This window comes from Indicator indicator, chromosome 9, assembly GCF_027791375.1.
Source record: "Indicator indicator isolate 239-I01 chromosome 9, UM_Iind_1.1, whole genome shotgun sequence".
In the NCBI taxonomy this organism is placed as follows: Eukaryota; Metazoa; Chordata; class Aves; order Piciformes; family Indicatoridae; genus Indicator; species Indicator indicator.
The window spans coordinates 30,205,623-30,224,242 of NC_072018.1; the positions used below are offsets into that span (position 1 = coordinate 30,205,623).

Genomic DNA, 18,620 nt, shown 5'->3' on the forward strand with positions numbered 1-18,620 from the left:
ACTCCATGTGAGGACAAGTCAAGGTCAGCTGCCAATAAAATTTAAGTAAGCTGATCTCTCCTCGTGAGCATGGATGCCTCTTAGGGTTTAAGACTCTATACCTGAAATTAAGAGACCCTTCCTTATCCAAGGCAACAAGACCACTTATTTGCAGCAGAACCTCAGTAAGTGACTGACAGCACATTGAATTAACACTAATGAAATCCATACAGAATCACAGAGCCATTTAGGCTGGAAAAGACCTTTAAGATCCTTGTGTCCAATCATTAACCTAACACTGCTGACTCTGCCACTAAACCATGTCCCTCAGCATCATATCTACACAGCTTTTCAGTCCCTCCAGGGATGATGACTGCACCACTGCCCTCTGCATCCTGTTCCAGGGCTTGACAACCTTTCTTGTAGGCTACTTTAAGTATTGAAAGGATGCAAGAACCTCTCCCAAAGAGCCTTCTCTTCTCCAGGCTGAACAACCCCAACGCTCTCAGACTATCCTCACAGCAAACGGATTCCAGCTCCTGGATCATTTTTGTGGCTTCCTCTGGACATGCTCCAACAGGTCCATGTCTTTTCTGTGCTGAGGCCCCCAGAGCTGGACACAGCACTGCCGATGAGGCCTCATCAGATTGAAGCAGAGGGCCAGAACCCCCTCGACCTGCTGGTCACACAGCTTTGGATGGAGCTGCCAGCACCCCCAAGTCCTTCACAGAGCTGCTCTCCAACCCTTTATCCCCCCGTCTGGACTGGTATGGGGGATTGCCTCCACCTGGGTGCAGAACCTTGCACTTGGCCTTGTTGACCCTCATGCGGATATCCTGTGGAGTGTGTACTCCCCGCTCTTTGCATTGTCCTTCTGTGTTCCAGCACATTTGTAACCCCCTTCCCATAGCACACCGTGGCTGTCCCAGCAGCGTCCCACACTATTCATCCACTTATGCCCCACTGCATTGTACCCTCTCCCCATGCACCTCCGTGTGCCCCACGATCTCCCAGAGGCTCCATGAGTCCCATGTTCCCTCAGACCTCGGTCGCCCCTACCTGGGATCCCCAGCGGCCCGCAGCACTAGGCCGGGGCGCCCCTCACCTGTCTCCGCCCGCCAGGCCGCTTCCAGCAGCTATGGCAACCGCTTCCCGGGAGAGTATCAGCCAATCACATCCTACCCTCGGGGGGCCGGAGGTCCCGATCTACCTAGCAACCTGCTCTGTTCATTATGATTGGCTCGTTTGCTTCGGCAAGAAGAGGGGCGGGGCGTGGCAGGGCGTGACGGCTCGAGGGGGGCGGGGCGCGGGGCGCGGGGCGGGGCGGGCGCTGCGGCGGGGTCGGGCGCGAGGAGGCGCGGCCGTTGCCTGCACCGCCGCTGCCACCTGAGGGAAGGAGCGGGGCCGCAGCGGCGGGATCCTGCGCTGAGGTAACGGCGGGGAGCCGGGCGGCGCGGAGAGGGACGGTCTGTTAAAACGGGCAGGGGGTTTCCTCAGGGATGTCGGTCTTTCAGCCCCACAGCGGCCGCCTTGCTCGCCCAGGGACAGAGACACCCGCTCCCGGAGACGGCGCTGTGGGGGGCGGCCATGAAGCGTCCTCTGGGCGGGGGAGCGAGCGGAGCGGAGGGTTAAGTCCTCGACTCCGTTGCAGCGGGCGACCGAAGGACAGGGGATGCTGGTCCTGTCCTCCGCTGAGCGACATGGAGGTGCTGGATCCACCCCCTTTCCCTCAGCTGCGCCTCGGGGCCGGGAGGTGCTGCTCCCGAGCTTCCCGCTCCCCTTGTCCTTTCCGGGGGGAACCAGCAGAAGGAGATGCTTGTCCCACGCTTTTCCTCTCTTTCCATCAGGGACCCAAGGGGAGGAGATGCGAATCCCAGGTCCCTTCACTTCGCAGTGCCCTGAGCACCCAGAGGATGGGGATGTTAGTACATGTGCACCCTCCTCCCGTTTTGCTTAGCTGTGTGTGGCTCCAGAAGGAAAGGAGACGCGCTGCCCCTCTATCTCCCAGCAGTGCAATGGGGACCCGAAGAGCATGGGGATCCATTCCCCCGTCTGTCCTCCCCCCTTCCCACTTTTTTTTTCTGCAGTGCACTGGGGAGACCCAAGAGGTTGCTAGTGCCACTCTTGCCTCCATTCATGCTCCAAAGTGGTAGCAGTGACCCAGGGGAAAGCGATGCACGTCCCATGCACACCTCCCTTGCCGTTCTCCCTTTGCAGTGCAGGAGGAACCCAAGGGGTTGCTAGCTCTGCCCATGTACTCTCCTTTTCTTTTTGCGATGCAGTGGGGATCCAGGAAGAAGGGCACATATATCTCCTGCCTTTGCAGTGCAGCAGGATTCCAAGAGCATGATAGCCCCGTGTGTGCACGTCTTCCTTTTGCGTTTAAAACACTATGAGGATTCAAGGGGATGCTGGTTGACTATGCACCGTACCGTCTCTTTCAATCTAAGGAATGATAGTTAGCTCCCCCTCCGGTTCCTTTAGCTTTCTGGGCAATAAGAACTCTAAAGGAGAGAGATGCCTGTCCCTTCATGAAGAATCTCACCAGAAGGGATTTCTGCCTTTCCAGCCTCCCTCTGCGGACTGGAGCAGGGACTGTTGTGGTGTCCCTGCAAGGAGGGAGAGAGGAAGATGAGATTCTGTGTGTCTTCATTCTGCCATGTAGTACAGTGAGGAGGAGCATGGAAGAGTGTAGCATGTGCCCTCTTTCCTCCTTGGTCTCCTAATTGAAATAGAGAATGTGGGAGATTATCGTGTGGTTCTCCCTTAATATGTAACAGAAGTGGAACAGGGGAATACAGCAGTGGAATTTCTTTCCCACTGATTAATTAAAATGGAGTCAGGAGAATAATGTATTCTCCTTTTGTGCCTTCACGTGGGTGGGAAGGGGTTGGGGAAGTGCTGCCAGTGCTTGTATGCAATGAGTTCTTTGCCTTTCACCATGATCAGAATTAGATGGGGAATGACTAAGGTGACATTCTCCTCTTGTCTTCCGACTTGTGCAGGTGTTGTTGTATCACCTCATTTCTGAGGGACAGATAACCATGAATTAATCCTCCTACAGACTCTCTTTATAAAGTCTGGTGACTTTTTTTTTCCTCATTGCTTCTCCCTCTTATTGCCTCCTTAGGAACTTCAAAATGTATTTTAAAAATATTGCACTTTTAATTGAATAGTTTTCACTCTTTGTAGTAGTTCTCTATGCATGTCTTTATTTATTCTTTACAGGAGAAATTGGGGGGGCTTCTTATGACTACAAATAATGTATAAATTCATAACCACAAGAACAAACTACCTCTTTCCTACCCTCTTTGCCCACAGAGGATTTTTGCAGTGCCTTGGGTTGGATGGGTTGTTATCTCCTCCTTCTCTTTTATCTTCAATGTCATCTAAAGTGTTTTCTTTTGTTTTTAGATACATATTAAAGTAACCACAAAATTTCATATGTAGAGGCTTAACACAGAGTTTACAAAACTGGATCTGTGGCAGGAAGGTATCTTGACACTGAAAATTGCTTATTACAGCATTTGTCTGTCTGCACCAATTAATAGGTCATCTATATGCTTGTTTGCAAAACTTTTGGTCTCCTTTTGCAATGATGCAATTCTTAATTTCACCTAGAGGGTTTTTGTGTCTATGAAAGGACACTACATGGCTAGACTGTATAATTTGGTGTCCTTCTCTGGCTGTCAAGGGTTAGGGCTGGGCTGGCCACCAGATGAGTGACAGATGCTCTCTATTAACCCCTTTCCCATCCCAAAGGAAAAAGAGAGGGAATAAAGGAGAGAGACTTATGGCTTTGGAAAAGAAAACAGCTTTAATGAAAATAATAACAATAAAATGAAAAATACGCAAATAGATACTTAACCAATATTGAACCCAACCCCCTGATGGCAATGACATCACTGATGCTGTGGGCAGGCATTGGAGAAGTCCCAGACTGGACTCAGCAGCAAATGGGAACCAGGTTCAGGAGCTGGATTCTGGAACTGTATTCAGGAACACATGGATGTGGATTGAAGGCAGAACAGACAAAGCCCTCCTTGGATGCCCAGCCCTTGAAGAAGAGACTTGACCCTGAATATCATGTCCATGGGATGGAATCCCTTGTTGGTCAGTTTAGGGTCACCTGTCCTGTCCGCTCCTCCCCTCAGGTGCCACCTCTTGTGCACCTCAATGTGGTACGCAAGATTTAGGAATGACCTTGATCTGTGGTACTAACTAAATGTCAGCTTTGCCACTGCTAGAAGCAGACACTGTCTGAAAACACATGCAGAAAGTGCAGTTAATTAGAAGAGACTGAGCTGAAAAGTCAAATTACCAAACAGAATTATTTCTGTTTTATCTCAAACCAGGACACTGGTTCTAGTAAGTTTATTCTTCATTTCCTTGCTGATACTAGACAGTAATGATATCTTGAACATGAAATGGAAAACTCCTGAAAGGATATGATTATATTTTTTAATGCTTTTTGCACAGTTAAAGCTTTTTTTGGCTTATTGAGTCTTTGAAGTTTTGCATGGTGTTTTGTTTTTTTTTTTTCAGTTTGAGGTTGCAGGGCAGTCAGAGGATGGGTGTGCATTTGTTTGGAGTCTCTGGATATCATTAATACACTGATTTGTATGAAATGTTCTTGGTGTTCTTCCCAAAGTTGTAGGTCGTGACCTGAATTTCACAGTCCCACAGTATATCAGAGGTTGGAAGGGACCTCAAGAGATCATCAGGTCCAACCCCCCTGCCAGAGCAGGATCACTTAGGGTAGTCTGCTCACGAATGCATCCAGCTGGGTTTTGAAAGTCTCTGGAGAAGGAGACTCCACAACCCCCCTGGGCAGCCTGTTCCAGTGCTCTGTCACCCTCACTGTAGTTTCTCCTCATGTTGAGGTGAAATCTTCTGTGTTCAAGTTTGAACCCATTGTTCCTTGTCTTATCACTGTGAACCACCCAAAACAGCCTGGCCCCCTCCTCCTGACACCCACCCCTCAGATATTTATAGACATTGATCACATCCCCTCTCAGTCTGCTCAAGACTAAACAGCCCCAGGGCTCTCAGTCTCTCTTCATAGGGGAGATGCTCAAGTCCCCTAAGCATCCTTGTGGCTCTCTGCTGGATTCCCTCCAGCAGGTCTCTGTCTCTCTTGAACTGGGGAGCCCCAAACTGGACACAGTATTCCAGGTGTGGTCTCACCAGGGCAGAGCAGAGAGGTAGAAGAACTTCCCTAGCCCTGCTGGACACAGCCTTCTTGATGCATCCCAGGATCCCATTGGCTCTCTTGGCCACAAGAGCACATTGTTGTCCCATGGAGAACTTGCTGTCCCCCAGCACTCCAAGGTCTTTCTCTGTGGAGCTGCTTTCCAGCAGGGCAGCCCCTAACCTATACTGGTGTGTGTTGTTATTCCTCCTCAGATGTAGGACCCTGCACTTGTCCTTATTACACTTCATGAGGTTTGCCTGCACCCAGCTCTCCAGCCTGTCCAGGCCATGTTGGATGGCTGCACAGCCTGAGGGGTGTCAGCCAACCCCCCCAGTTTTGTATCATCAGTCAACTTGCTGAGGGTGCTCTCAATGCCCTCAGCCAGGTCGTTGATAAAGATACTGAACAAAACTGGACCCAGTACTGATCCTTGGGGGACACCACCTGCCACAGGCCTCTGAGTTGACTCTGTGCCATTGATGACAACCCTCTGAACTCTGTTGTGGAGCCAGTTTTCAATCCACTTCACTGACCAGCCATCTCTGCCACATCTCCTGAGCTTTTCTATGAGGATATTATGGGAGACAGTATCAAAAGCTTTACTGAAGTCAAGATATATGACATCCACTGCTCTTCCCTCATCTACCCACTTGGTCATAACTTCATAGAAGGCTATCAGAGTAAATCCATGTTGGCTACTCCTGATAACCTTCTTGTCTTCCATTTAGAGATAACCTCCAGGATGGGCTGCTCCATCATCTTTCCAGGGATGGAGGTGAAGCAGACTGGTCTGTAGTTGCCCAATGTTTGTGTTTCAAACTTTAACAGAATAACTGGTGTAGTACAGTTCATCTTATGTAGCTTCTGAATCTCTGTTATGAAGCATTATCTACTTCTGGAATGGCACCTGAATTACAGGGAGCATCTGAAATGCAGTTGCTATCCACACTGCAGTTGACTTCACTGCAGCTATTGGATAAAGTCTGTAGGAGTTGGTGGCCTGAGTGTTTGGGGAAAACAAATTGCTTGAAGCCAGTGTTCTGGAGATGACAACAGACTGAAAAGGCTCCTTTCCCCTCCTTTCCCCTCTTTTGCCCAGATTTGGAACAATTTTACTATTTTGTTAAGTATATCATTGCTGCCTCAAATACGGATTCCCTATCATATCACAGAATCCCAGCATGGTGGGGGTTGGAAGGGTCCTCTGGGGGTCATCTAGTCCAACCTCTCTGTTAAAGCAGGGTCATCCACAGCAGGTTGCCCAGGATCGTGTCTGTGCAGGTTTAGACTCCACAACACTCTGGGCAACCTGGTCCAGTGTTCTGGCACCCTCACAGGAAAAGTTTTTCCTCATGTTCAGATGGAACTGTCTGGGTTCTAGTTTGTGCCTGTTGTTCCTTGTCCTGTTGCTGGGCACCAGTGAAAAAAGTCTGGCCCCATCCCCTTGCACCCTGCCCTTATATTAATCATCACTGAGAAGATCCCATTTCTGTCTTCTGCAGGCTAAACAGCCTCAGCCTTTCTTCACAGGAAACATGCTTCAGTCCCCTCAGCATCTCTGTAGCTTCTCCTGGACTCTCTCTAGTATTTCCTTATCTCTCTTGAACTGGGGAGCCTACAACTGGACCCAGCACTCCAAACGTGGCCTCACTATTGCAGAGGGAGCAGAGAACTTCCCTTAACATGCTGGCCACAATCTTCTTAATGCACTCCGGAACACCACTGGCCTTCTTGACCACAAAGCACATTGTTGGCTCATGGTAAACTTGTCCACCAGGACTCCCAGGTTCTTCCTCACAGAGCTACTTTCTAGAAGGTCAACCCCTAACCTGTACTGAGGCAGGGGGGTATACCTCCCAAATACTGAGGGAGTACTTGGGGTTTTCTGGTTCAAACGACATTTCCAAATTCCTGTTATCTTTTTTAACCATCGTTATTTTAACGCACTTCATTAGAGACTGAATTTTGGGAATTTCTTTGCTGTGAAACAAAGTTGTTACAAGAAAAGGCCTTTTTTGTGCTCTTACAGCTCCGACAACTTTGTTCCATGCTTCAGCTTCCAATGTCAGAGTTTGTTTCTCCAGTTGCTGAACACGATATACCGAGTCCTGCTTCCACATCCTGCTCTAGTCCCTTCGTGCTGAGCAAGAGCGGATCAAGCCTTGGGGAAAGACTGCTGTTTAAATTGGCACTATAGGTAGTGTGGCACTGACAGAGAACCAGATGTAGCTACCTTTGCAATTTCCATCCTTGAGAGTGCGTGGAGAAAGGCGTGGTCAGACAATACTGTCTTCTGGCTTATCTTTAGCTGTTACAATGATTCCTGGGGAGGATGATACGGGATACATGTGCGACTGGGTTAGAGACAACAAAAAAGCTGTTTACTATTAGGCTAAAATGACTTCTTTGAACACCAGTAGCCAAACCCTCACTGTAGCTTGTTGGGCAGAGCAGTAGTCTTCAGCCTTGCAAGCTGGGACTTGTGTATTGGTGGCTGCGACTGTTTTGTTTTTGTTTTATAATTATTCAGCAGAAGTTCTGAGGCTGTGCAGCTAAAGAGATGCTATCAACGTGAATGTACCAGTGGAGCTGCTGAGTCATAAACAACTTGGTCAACAACTGTAGTGCTCATGTGGTTAAATGTGAAGTGTAGGGGCTTCTAAAAATACTATCTTCGTAGTAAGTCCTATGTCCTGTGGAAAATGACTTAGGGGTACTGCTGGGTGAAAAGCTGGACAGGAGCCAGCAAATGTGCACTCAACAGCCCAGAAGCCAGCTGCATCCTGGGATGTGTCCAAAGCAGCATGGCCAGCTGGTCAAGGGAAGGGATTCTGCCCCTCTGCTGGTGAGACTCCACCTGTAGTGTGTTCAGCTCTGGGGTTTTCAGCACAGGAGAGACATGAACCTGTTGGAGCCAGTCTAGAGGAGGACACAACAATAATGTGCCAGGGAGACCTTATTGTGGCCTTTCAATGCTTAAAGGTGCCTATCAGAAAGCTGGAACAGACTATTTAGCAGGGCCTGTTGTGGTAAATGCACCCCTGGAACTGTTCCAGGTGGGGTTGAATGAGGCTGTGAGCCACCTGATCTATCACAGAATCAGAGAAACATTCAGGTTAGAAAAGACCCTTGGGATTACCAAGCCCAACTGATAACCTTACTCCGTAAGGTTCATCCCTAAATCATATCCCTAAGATGTTCTTGCTGACTGCCAGGGGGTTGAACTAGAAGACCTTTAAAGGTTCCTTCCCAACTAAAGCACTCCGTGATTCTAAATATATTCTTCATTTTTGACATCATTTTTGGGTCAAGTTTGCAGCATACAAGCTTTTTTCCATCAGAAATAGTTTGAAACCAGGATTCAAACTTGTCATGGAGTCCTCCTAGTCTTGCACTTGAGAACTTGAGCAATTTGACTGCCAAGCTATTTAAAGTTTAAATATTTTAATCAATTGCAAGGCTTCTTACTGTGTTCTGTGTGTTTTTTATTCTAGGTTTCCTAACAAAAGGAGAACGTGTCTTGACTTCTGCTCTGTCACAATGGAGTCAGTTGTGTGGGAATGTGGTTAAAAGATTTTCATACCATAACCTGTAGTACTGGGAAAAGAAAAGGCAGGATTTCTCACATCTGTCTCAAATACAGGTCCTGGACTGAGCTAAGAATGTCACATACAAAAAACATTCCAGTTCTGAAGAACCTTAAACCAGGACTGAACATGTCGCTGAAGTGAAATCTGAGTGTACATGAGGAGTTAAAGCACCTTTCAGCCTGGGCTCAAGACCTGGCCCCATTCCCAGCGTGGAAGGATGGCTTCTAGCTGGATGTTCTGTTACCTTTGGCTGTTGGATGTTTTAGTGGGGCACACCAGAGGGCACAGTTTATTTTCTTGTGAGCCCATCATCTTGCGGATGTGCCAGGACCTGCCTTACAATACCACCTTCATGCCTAATCTTCTGAATCATTATGACCAGCAAACAGCAGCATTAGCAATGGAGGTAAGACTATATTATTATCAATGTGTATATTTTTGTCCTCTAGTTGACAAATAAATGATAACAGAATCCAGGAAGATATTTTATATTAGAAGTAAAAATGAGAAAAATCAAAATAATTAATTACTTCAATATAAACCCCAGCTACCACTTTCATAACATGTATTGTAATATATACAGAAAATTCTATGACTACAAAATTTGCCTAATTTAGTGTGAAGTACTCTAGATCTAATGTTTGTATGTTACTTTAGATATGCAGGCAAATCATGAATGATTAGTTTGAATGGTCTGTCACTTAGCTAAGTGCCAGAAAAACAGGACACTGAGCCACAAATAGCAGATTTTTAGTTCTGAAGGCTGCATTCTTGGATAGCTTTGTAATATTTGGCCTTTCTTACCTGCTTAGGAACATGGTTTTGCAGCAGACTTGGTAGGATTAGGTTAATGGTTGGACTCGGTGATCTTAAAGGTCTTTTCCAGCATAAATGATTCTGTAAATCTATGATAAAATAATATAGCAACAGGAGCAGCATGATTCCTGTGGTGTATTGAGGGAGGAAGTCCTTGTGATTCTGGCAGGTTCCACTTCTTAATATAACCCTTGAGAAAAATGCAGCTTCCTTGGACTGCAAGTGTGCAATCCAAAAAAGGGTGAATGTGAAGCAATAAAGAGAACTATTACAGCTGTGGTGTTATCATTAGTGAATTCATTGTACTTCTCTGTCCATACCATTGATTACTTAATTGAAGCAACTGTTAAAATCCTAGTAGGTTGTATTTTTGAGACTTTGATTCCTTCATAATTATAATAAAGAATAATAGGTCAGTGTTTTCTTGATATGTTCCAGCAATATTGGTGTTAACCATCTTGATTAAACAAAGAAAACTAAAATATCAGGAATCTCTCTCAGTGTATCCTGGTCCATACTGTAATTGGTTCCCTTGTGCCTTTATTTACTCTAGGAAAGATAATGCCTTAAGCTTTCCTCTGTGCTACATTTCATCTGTGCTCTAATCCTGTGAGATTGAAGGGAAAGCTTTCTATATTCAAGGCCTGGAGCATTATTTTATCCCTACGTATCTCTAAGTTGATTTTTACTCCTTCTGGTAGAGGGCAAACACCAGTTGCACCAGTGCAACCTCTGTTGACAACTACTTGGCTGTAGCAGAGGGTAAAAAGAGCAGTTTTACATCTATAGTTTTCTAAAAGGAGTAAAGCTGATTAGCACAAACTGTCACACTAGTCACAGAACACCTTTGGTAGGAAGAGTCCTTTTGGATCATCAAATCCAGCTGTCAATCCAGCACTACCAGGTCACTAACCAATGTCCCTCAATAAAACATCTACACAGCTTTTAAATCCCTCCAGGGATGGGGACTCCAGCACTGCCCTGGACAGCTTTGACAACCACTTCCATGAAGCAAATCTTCCTAATATGCAATCTAAACCTCCCCTGCTGCACCTTCAGGCTGTTTCCTTTTCTCCTATCGCTTGTTACCTGGGAGGAGAGACTGAGCTCCCACCTCACTACAACCTCCTTCCAGGGAGTTGTGGAGCGTGACAAGGTCTCCCCTCAGCCTGCTTTTCTCCAGGCTGAACACCCCCTTTTCCCTCAGCTGTTCCTCACAAGATTTGTGATCTTTCATCATCTTTGTTGCCATTCTCTGTGTTTGCTCCATCATCTTGACATCCTTCTTGGAGTGAGGGGCCCAAAACTGAATCCAGGATTCACTGGTATCCAGCACAGGGAGGATGATCTCTGCCCTAGTCTTGTTTGCCACACTATTGCTGATACAGGCCAGGATGCTGTTGGCACTCATGGCCACTTGGTTATGACAGAGTACAGAGTTCTAAGGTGATGGGTGTAAAAACCAGGTATTTTGGGAGCCTCCTCAGCAGCCTGGAGCCAGGGCTGAGCTGTCCAGGCCAGAGCTGGGAGCTGTCCTGCCCTGCAGTTCTGCACAGCAGCACCTGCTGTGCTTGCTGCCAGCATCACAGCCGCTGACCCTGCTCATGCCTTTTATATGCTACCTGCTGTCATGTGAAACATCTTGTAAGGTCTTTTTAGAATATTGTGTCATCCACTAACAGGTTGTTTTGTGGCAATACCCATCTAGCACAATCTGCTTCGGCTCTGTGGTTAAAACTCCCCTCTAAATAGTTCTGTGACATTGAGATGATGTCACACTGTGCTGCTGCCACAGTTCTGCTGTGTTACACAGATTGTATGCTGTGTGAGGCTGTGACAATGACAAAATTACCCCTTTTCCCTGAGGGATCTGAAAGTGTTTACCCATCTTCTGGATTATTATTGCTACAACATGAAGAATTATCTTCTGTCCCCTTTTTCGCTTAATATTCCTTTGGCCTTGGAGGATTTGCTTAGGTGTAAGACAGGCAAGCAGTGTTTTTTATATGAAGCAGTGTTTTTTATATGCTTGAATGCAGTCTTTGTCAACAAATATTTTTGTCAGAGAACACGTAACCTGGTAGCCTGTTGCAGCCTGGGAGCATGCTGTTAAAGCTTTTGTCACTGATGAAGAGAAGTGGTTTAATATGATGATTGCCAGCCTTTCTGCAGTTAAACATACTGCCAGCACTTCCTCATTCCCCTGATTTTTTAAGGGATCTGACAAATGATGCTAGGGATCAAAGAGGATTTCAAGGACAGAAACCAGACAGAATTGAGGGCTAAATGGTTCCCTCTGGGTGAGCACTGAAATGTTGTCTTTTGGGATTATACCAGAGGTCAAATGCTCCAGAAATGAAATGATGCGGTGACCATGTGGGCAGAGGAGATAACAGGTTCTTCCTTTGCACTCACTCACAACTTCATTCCAATTTTGCATATCAAAAAAGAGCAGTCAGAAGGACTTATGGATGCACTGTAACCAGGCTGGCTAAGTGTGCAGGTGGGAGAAGCAAAGGGGGCAATAGAGAAATAATGTCATCTTGCAGTGGACTTGGTTGTAGCTTGAAGGAGAAAGGAGTAATGCTGTCTCATAAATCCACTTGGTGGGCAATCACAAGTGGAGCTCCTCCGAGGTTAGTACTGGTGCCTGACCTTTTTAGTAGCTTATTAATGATCTGGTTAAGGAGGCTGAGGGCAGCCTCAGTATGTTTGCAGACACAACTAAGTTAGACTGGAATGTTGATCTGCTTGACAGCGGGGAGGCTCTACAGAAAGTTGTGGACAGGCTGGGTGGATGGGCTGAGGTTCAACAAGGCCAAGTGCTGGGTCCCACACTTGGGTCACAACAACCTCATGCAATACTCTAGACCAGGGGAAGAGGCTGGAAAGTCCCCAGAAGAAAAGGACCTGGGGGTGTTGGTCAACAACCAGCTGAAGATGAGCCAGCCTGTGTCCACGTGACCAAGAAGGCCAACAGCATCCTGGCTTGGATCAACAATAATGTGGCCAGCAGGACCAGGAGGGTGATTGTCCCCATGTACTTGGCACTGATGAAACTCTACCTGGAATGCTGGATTCAGTTTTGGGCCTCACACTCCAAGAAGGTCATTAAGGGGCTGGAGTGAGTCAAAAGAAGAGCAATGAAGCTGTCAAAGGGTCTAGGGCACAAGTCTTGTGAAGATCAGCTGCAGGAAATGTGCTTGTTTAGCCTGGAGAAAAGAGGGCTGAGGGGAGACCTTCTGGTTCTCTACAACTCCCTGAAAGGAGGTTGGTGCAAGGGGGGGTTGGCCCCTTCTCCCAAGGAACAAGAGACAGGATGAGAGGAAACAGCCTCAAGTTGGGCTAGGGGAAGTTTAGGTTGGACATGAGGAACATTCTTCCCCAAGAGGGTTGCAAGGCACTGGTCCAGCCTTCCCAGGGCAGTGGGATTAAAAAGCTGTGTGGATGTATTGCTGAGGTACATTGGTTTAGTGTCACGTGGCAGTACTGTGTTAAAGATTAGACTCCATGATCTTCAAGGTCTTTTCCAACAAATATTCTCCTACTCCATCAGCTTGGCAGGGTTCACCATCTGGGAATCACTGGATTAATGAAAAAAGATTATCCAGTCATGGGATTTTGAATATTTAGAAGCAGAGCTAATGGACTTTGCCATAGAACATGCAACCACAGATGTGAAGATACCTGATTGTTCATACTCTGTTTCAAAATTAGCTGTTTTTTCTTTGTACCAATTCTTACAGAGGATGATGCCATCAACCTGGCACAGAGCAGAGTGCGTGCTGCAAAACTTCATATCCTCGGTATCTACATTTCTGTGTGTATAACATATTTTCGTTTTTTGGGTGGCAATATTTTTGTTTCTCCTCCCAGCAGGAATTTGGAGTCTTAGTTCTTTTTTTAAAGTCCCTTTTGAATAGAAACCAAACAGTATAGTTAAAAATGGCATCAACAGAAGACACAGCTATATTTATTCCTAGCCAGCCTTAGCTTCTGAGATTAGAGTTTTACTTGTATAGCTTGGTCACATGCTAAGTGGCTCATTTTAGTGGTGTTTCTCAAATAGCTTTACTGTCAGACATATATTGTTACTGATTTATAGACTCCAGCACCTGAAAGGGCACCTACAAGAAAGTTGGAGTAGAACAAAGGCCTCTAGTGACAGAACGAGGGGCAATTGTGTGAAATTAGAGAAGAGTAGGTTTAGATGGGATGTTAGGAACAAGTTCCTTACCAAGGGTGTGGAACATTGGAACAAGTTGCCCAGGGAGGTCGTTGAGGCCCCATCCCTGGAGATACTCAAGGTGAGGCTCAACAGGACTCTGGGTAACCTGATCTAGTGGAGGATGTCCCTGCTAACTGCAGGGGGGTTGGACTAGATGACCTTTGCAGGTCCCTTCCAACCTAAATCATTCTATGATTCTATTTAAGACAACTGAGGTTTGAATTTAATGTAGAATAGTGTGTCTCAGTTCTTGGTTTTCATAAGGGCCAGGAAAAGTGTGCAAAATGCACTGACCTTGTTTTATGTGGATGTGATTCCTGCCTCCCTTGGAGCTGGGAGGTAATATTGCCCCATCCCTCTTCTATTTTTGAGTGATATTTTTGTATGCAGGTGGGAAGCATCTTTCTTTCTTTCTTTCCCACTCATCCACAAGGATGGGGAGAGTGTAGGGGGGAAAATTCTTAACTTCTTCCCTCCTTTATCCTGCTTCCCCCCCTAATTCCATCTTTATTCCTTTTTGCTTTGCTTGTGCACTATACGCTCTAAATCTCAGCACTTTTTCTTTGCTTTCTGTATTCCTCAGTTCTGCATCCAAAAATTTGTACAAGAATAGAAAGCTAATGGAAAAGTAGGTTTTAATCAGCTGGTGTTTTGTAAGCATCCTAATCTTAGAAACTAATGTGCAGAAGGGATTCATTTTCTCTTTAGTGTGTAAGATTATGATACTTGCAGAACAATGGAGCTGTACGTGATCATAAGAACACAAGCAGCACACCATCTGATTAGAGCTTACTCCTTTATTAACTTTGTATTCCCTTATTCCCACTCTGAATTTTTACTTTAGAAATAACCATTGGAAGATGTAGATTGTTTTATTGTTAAACCAGACTGTCTTGAAGCTAGAATTGCAAAGATGATTCTGCAGAGCAAAGGAGTGCCCAATGATGCACTGCATAGAAATTCCTGCTCTAAGAATATCTGAGATTTGTCTGTTTGAAACCTGTCAGCTTGTGGCTTCAGTCTTGACCTGTAAAGGGCCTGAGTGCTGTATGAAGGTGAAAATCTGGGGTGATAGAAACAATTGCAAAAGAAGAAGAGTTTTTGCATCCCCAGGTTGATAAAAAAATAGTATGATCTGACAGTTTTGTAAAAAGAGGCTTCTGAGGAAGCTGTTTCTTGAGCATAGCCTTAGGCAAACTCATATTAGGACCATCAATCCAATCCTTTTCACACTGAGGTCCAGAGAACCTCAAGATTATCTGAATGAATATTGAATATTCAATGAATACTAACAGACAGGAAGAGCAGCCACGTGAGACAGTAATTTACGTTCAGATAAACCATAAAAGTATGCATGTGTAGAATCACAGAATGGTTTGGGTGGGAAGGGATCTTTAGAGGTCATCTAGTCCGACACCCCTGCAAGTGAGCAGGTACGTCGTCGGCTACATCAGGTTGCTCAGAGCCCTGTCCAACCTGACTTGGAGTGGTTCCAGGGACGGAGCTTCTACCACCTCTCTGGGTAACCCAGGCTGGTTTCTCACCACCCTCAGAATACACAATTTCCTCCTTACATCTAGTCTAAATCTCCCTTCTTTGTACTTTCTTTGAAATTTGTAGAGGCTTAAATAAGGAAGAAAAGGAAAGAGCATCATCTTTGACTGGAAATGTATGGAAATGAAGTTTAGTCTTAATAGTTTAGTGCAGGCATATGAAAAAAACATTAGTTTTATGTAATGATTTGGTTTAAAGTAAATGATCTACATCTTAATCAACATCTATTCACAGTGGGCTTGTTTTCAGGGCCATGAAGGCAGATGGCTCTGCAGTGTGGCTAATTCAGCAGCATCTGGTGGAGGCTTTAAGAGGAATTATTAGGGAAGGTGGAATACACATGAATTTATTTTGAATAGTTGAATGACAATGTACTTTATAGTCAGTTTCAGCTTTATATCCATCCACAAGTCTAAACTCAGAATCAAAATAATGTTGTGCTGAAGCATTAAGGGAATATTGATCATACCCTGTACCCTTCCTCTCATTTACAACAAGCGTGCAGACTGGTTGTGGTGTGCTTTTTCTCTACCTTAATCAAAACCAATGAGCTGATTATCTTGGAGGCAGCTGCTGTAGGACAAACCCCATGTTTATATTACATATTTGATGATGTAGTAGTATAGGTTACAGTAATTAGGCTTAGCCTTACATCTAGTGGTATGTGTAAGTTGGAGGGCAGAGTTCTACTATATTAGTACTGAAATAGCCACCTCGTGTTCTGCACGTACACACATTAGATTATGTCCCTGGTAAGACAAAGATTTAGCATGTCCAGCGTAGAATTAACCATTCTGGCTAGTCCAAGTTACTAGCAAGACCTTTCTCTTCCCCCTTTATACTCTTCTGTTCCAAAGACTATTTAGACAAGTCAGTTGTAACTTGCGAGCTGACATAATAGGTTGGAGACTCTTTAGTTTTCTGTCCTTTTGACTTGTCATTTTTTTCAGAATGTGGGTTTTTGTGCAAATAGTTGAGAGATATGTATATAACAGTGGACTACTTAAAAAACATTGGATTAAAAATTGTGTGGCCTAGCTGAGATGTACTTTTTATTTTGCTGATCACTTGGATGTGGTGGGTTTTTCCTTCCTTTCTCTAGTGTGTCATGATGGTTCCAGTTATAGGATAGTTGAATTTAAAATGGAAGCTACAACAGACTGACAAGACAAGAGAACAAATATGAAAAAACAACTTCAGCACCAAGGAGCAGCTATGAATTTCATCATTTGTCTTGCTGCTGTGGCTGCAGTTTTCTTCTTTGGGGAGGTATTTGTGGTGGTTTTAGAGAAAGTTTGTCTGTGAAGCTGTTGAGTTCTGTGGTATGAGTAGAAGAGCTGCTCACCAAAGCATGTTTTTAATATTCAAAGGATGAACCTTATTAAATAAATGCATATGTGTCTGCTACTTTACTCCCCATTTTGTTTCCTGGTCATTAAGAGATGCAGATGCAGGAGGGTTTTGTGACTTTCTGCAGGAAACTGATACAATGTTTGCCCTGTACCTAGCACCAAACTGGTACCCAAGGCAGATAGCCTGTGGGCTGCAAAATATCCCTAATGGTTGAGGAGCCCAGTGTTTCTGAATTGAGTTCAATGTTCGATCTTGCAACACTTGGGGCTTTCAAAACAGTGACATTTTAAATAAAATGTGGTTATAAAGAGTATTATTCATGTGAAAAACAACCTAGTAGAAATCTTAGAATCACTGGCCCAGCTTACCCAGGGAGGTGGTAGAAGTCCTGTCCCTGGAACCATTCCAGGTTGGATTGAATGGTGCTCAGAGCAACCTCATCTAGTTGCAGGTGTCCCTGCTCACTATGCGGGGTGCTAGACCAGATGACCTTTAAAGGTCCCTTCCAACCTAAAGCATTCTGTGATTCTATGATTAAATACTCACTGAATTTAAGAATCAGTTCTGCCCAAATTCTCTATGGTTCCATATAAATTAATTTGAGGCTGTTAGATGGACTTAAAACTAGCACAACATTGTATACTTATTCCTTAAAGTCGTATTTCAATTGAGTCCATTTATAAGACTTTTTTTTTATTGGAGGTTCCAGAACTGACTTTTTTTAAAGATGCCTTTCCCATTTTGTTTCTCATCTTGTGGATTTGGCCATGATACTCTGTCCTCCTTCCTGCCCCTGTCCCACAGAGTTAGTTCCTATGGTTACGTCCCTTTTGTGGGGTGTCAAAGGTTGGCATCTTGATTCTCCAGAGCCAAATTCTGCCCTTTGACTCTCTCCCCTTTTCACACCCCTTGCAAAGCCTGGCCTCTGGCTCTGCTAGGAGGCTTGTCAGCGAGGGGGTTCCCATGGAAACAAGGAAGGAAATTTGAAAAGAGAGGAGAGAACAGAAGCACAAAGGGGGCTGGTTGATTTGAATTTGAACAAGGAAGGAAGGAAGGCTCCTTGTAGTTCATCTTTGTGTCTGGTAGAAACCTGAAATTTATCTTTTAAAAGTTGCATTCAATTTGTAAAATTGTTTATATTCCCTGTTTTTGATTTATAGAACTAAATTTGTCATGTTAGTGGCACTAAGCAAGGAGAAACATCTTCCTTTTAAAATTCTGTGAGTGAATTCTACTCAGCCATTCATTTAGCTTTTTCCCCTCATAGGTCCAAAAGCATCATTCATGCTTTTAATATTTTGCTCTAAAAACTTACACCTCTTACGTTTTTTTCCCTTCCTAATGATTCAATCATACTGTCAATTATCTACCATCTGCACATCCTTTTTTTTTTTTTTTTTTTTTGTGGAGGAGTGGATGAATATATGCCATTCAGAATCAACAGACCCATTAGTCAAATTCCTACTCATGAGTGTTCCTTCTGCTGTCTTCCTGCACAATTTTATCATTGTGGCCAGAGCTGGACAGTTGCAGTATGGAAATGTGACTGCAGAGAAGACTACAATAACAAAGTTTGACCTTGGATTTCACTTCTGATGCCTGCTCTCAATGATAAAGGGAGAAAAAACAAAAGCTGCACTTTAAGACATTTTGTGGGTAAAATGCTGAAAAGTCTGAGCCCCTGAAAAGCACACAGACTTCTTCCATAGTCTTACTTCATAACTAGGGGCAAATTTTCTCCCAAGCAACAAATGACAGGACGAGAGGAAATGGCCTCAGGTTGTGCCAGGGCAGGTTTAGGTTGGGCATGAAGAACAAATTCTTACCCAGGGTTTTCAAGCCCTGGGACAGGCTGCCCAGGGCAGTGGTGGAGTTACAATCCCTGGAGGGACTGAAAAGCTGTATA

At 45.0% G+C, this 18,620-nt stretch overlaps 1 protein-coding gene across 2 annotated transcripts in view; it reads left to right on the forward strand.

Annotated features, from left to right (window-relative positions):
* The first annotated feature begins 8,980 nt into the window (after positions 1 to 8,980).
* The window catches only part of FZD3 (frizzled class receptor 3), a 52,390-nt gene continuing 42,750 nt past the window's right edge, over positions 8,981 to 18,620 (forward strand). For both annotated transcript variants that reach the window (XM_054383395.1, XM_054383396.1), the window contains exon 1: positions 8,981 to 9,169. In XM_054383395.1, coding sequence (XP_054239370.1) covers positions 8,981 to 9,169 — 189 coding nt within the window. The remainder of the gene's footprint in view (positions 9,170 to 18,620) is intronic.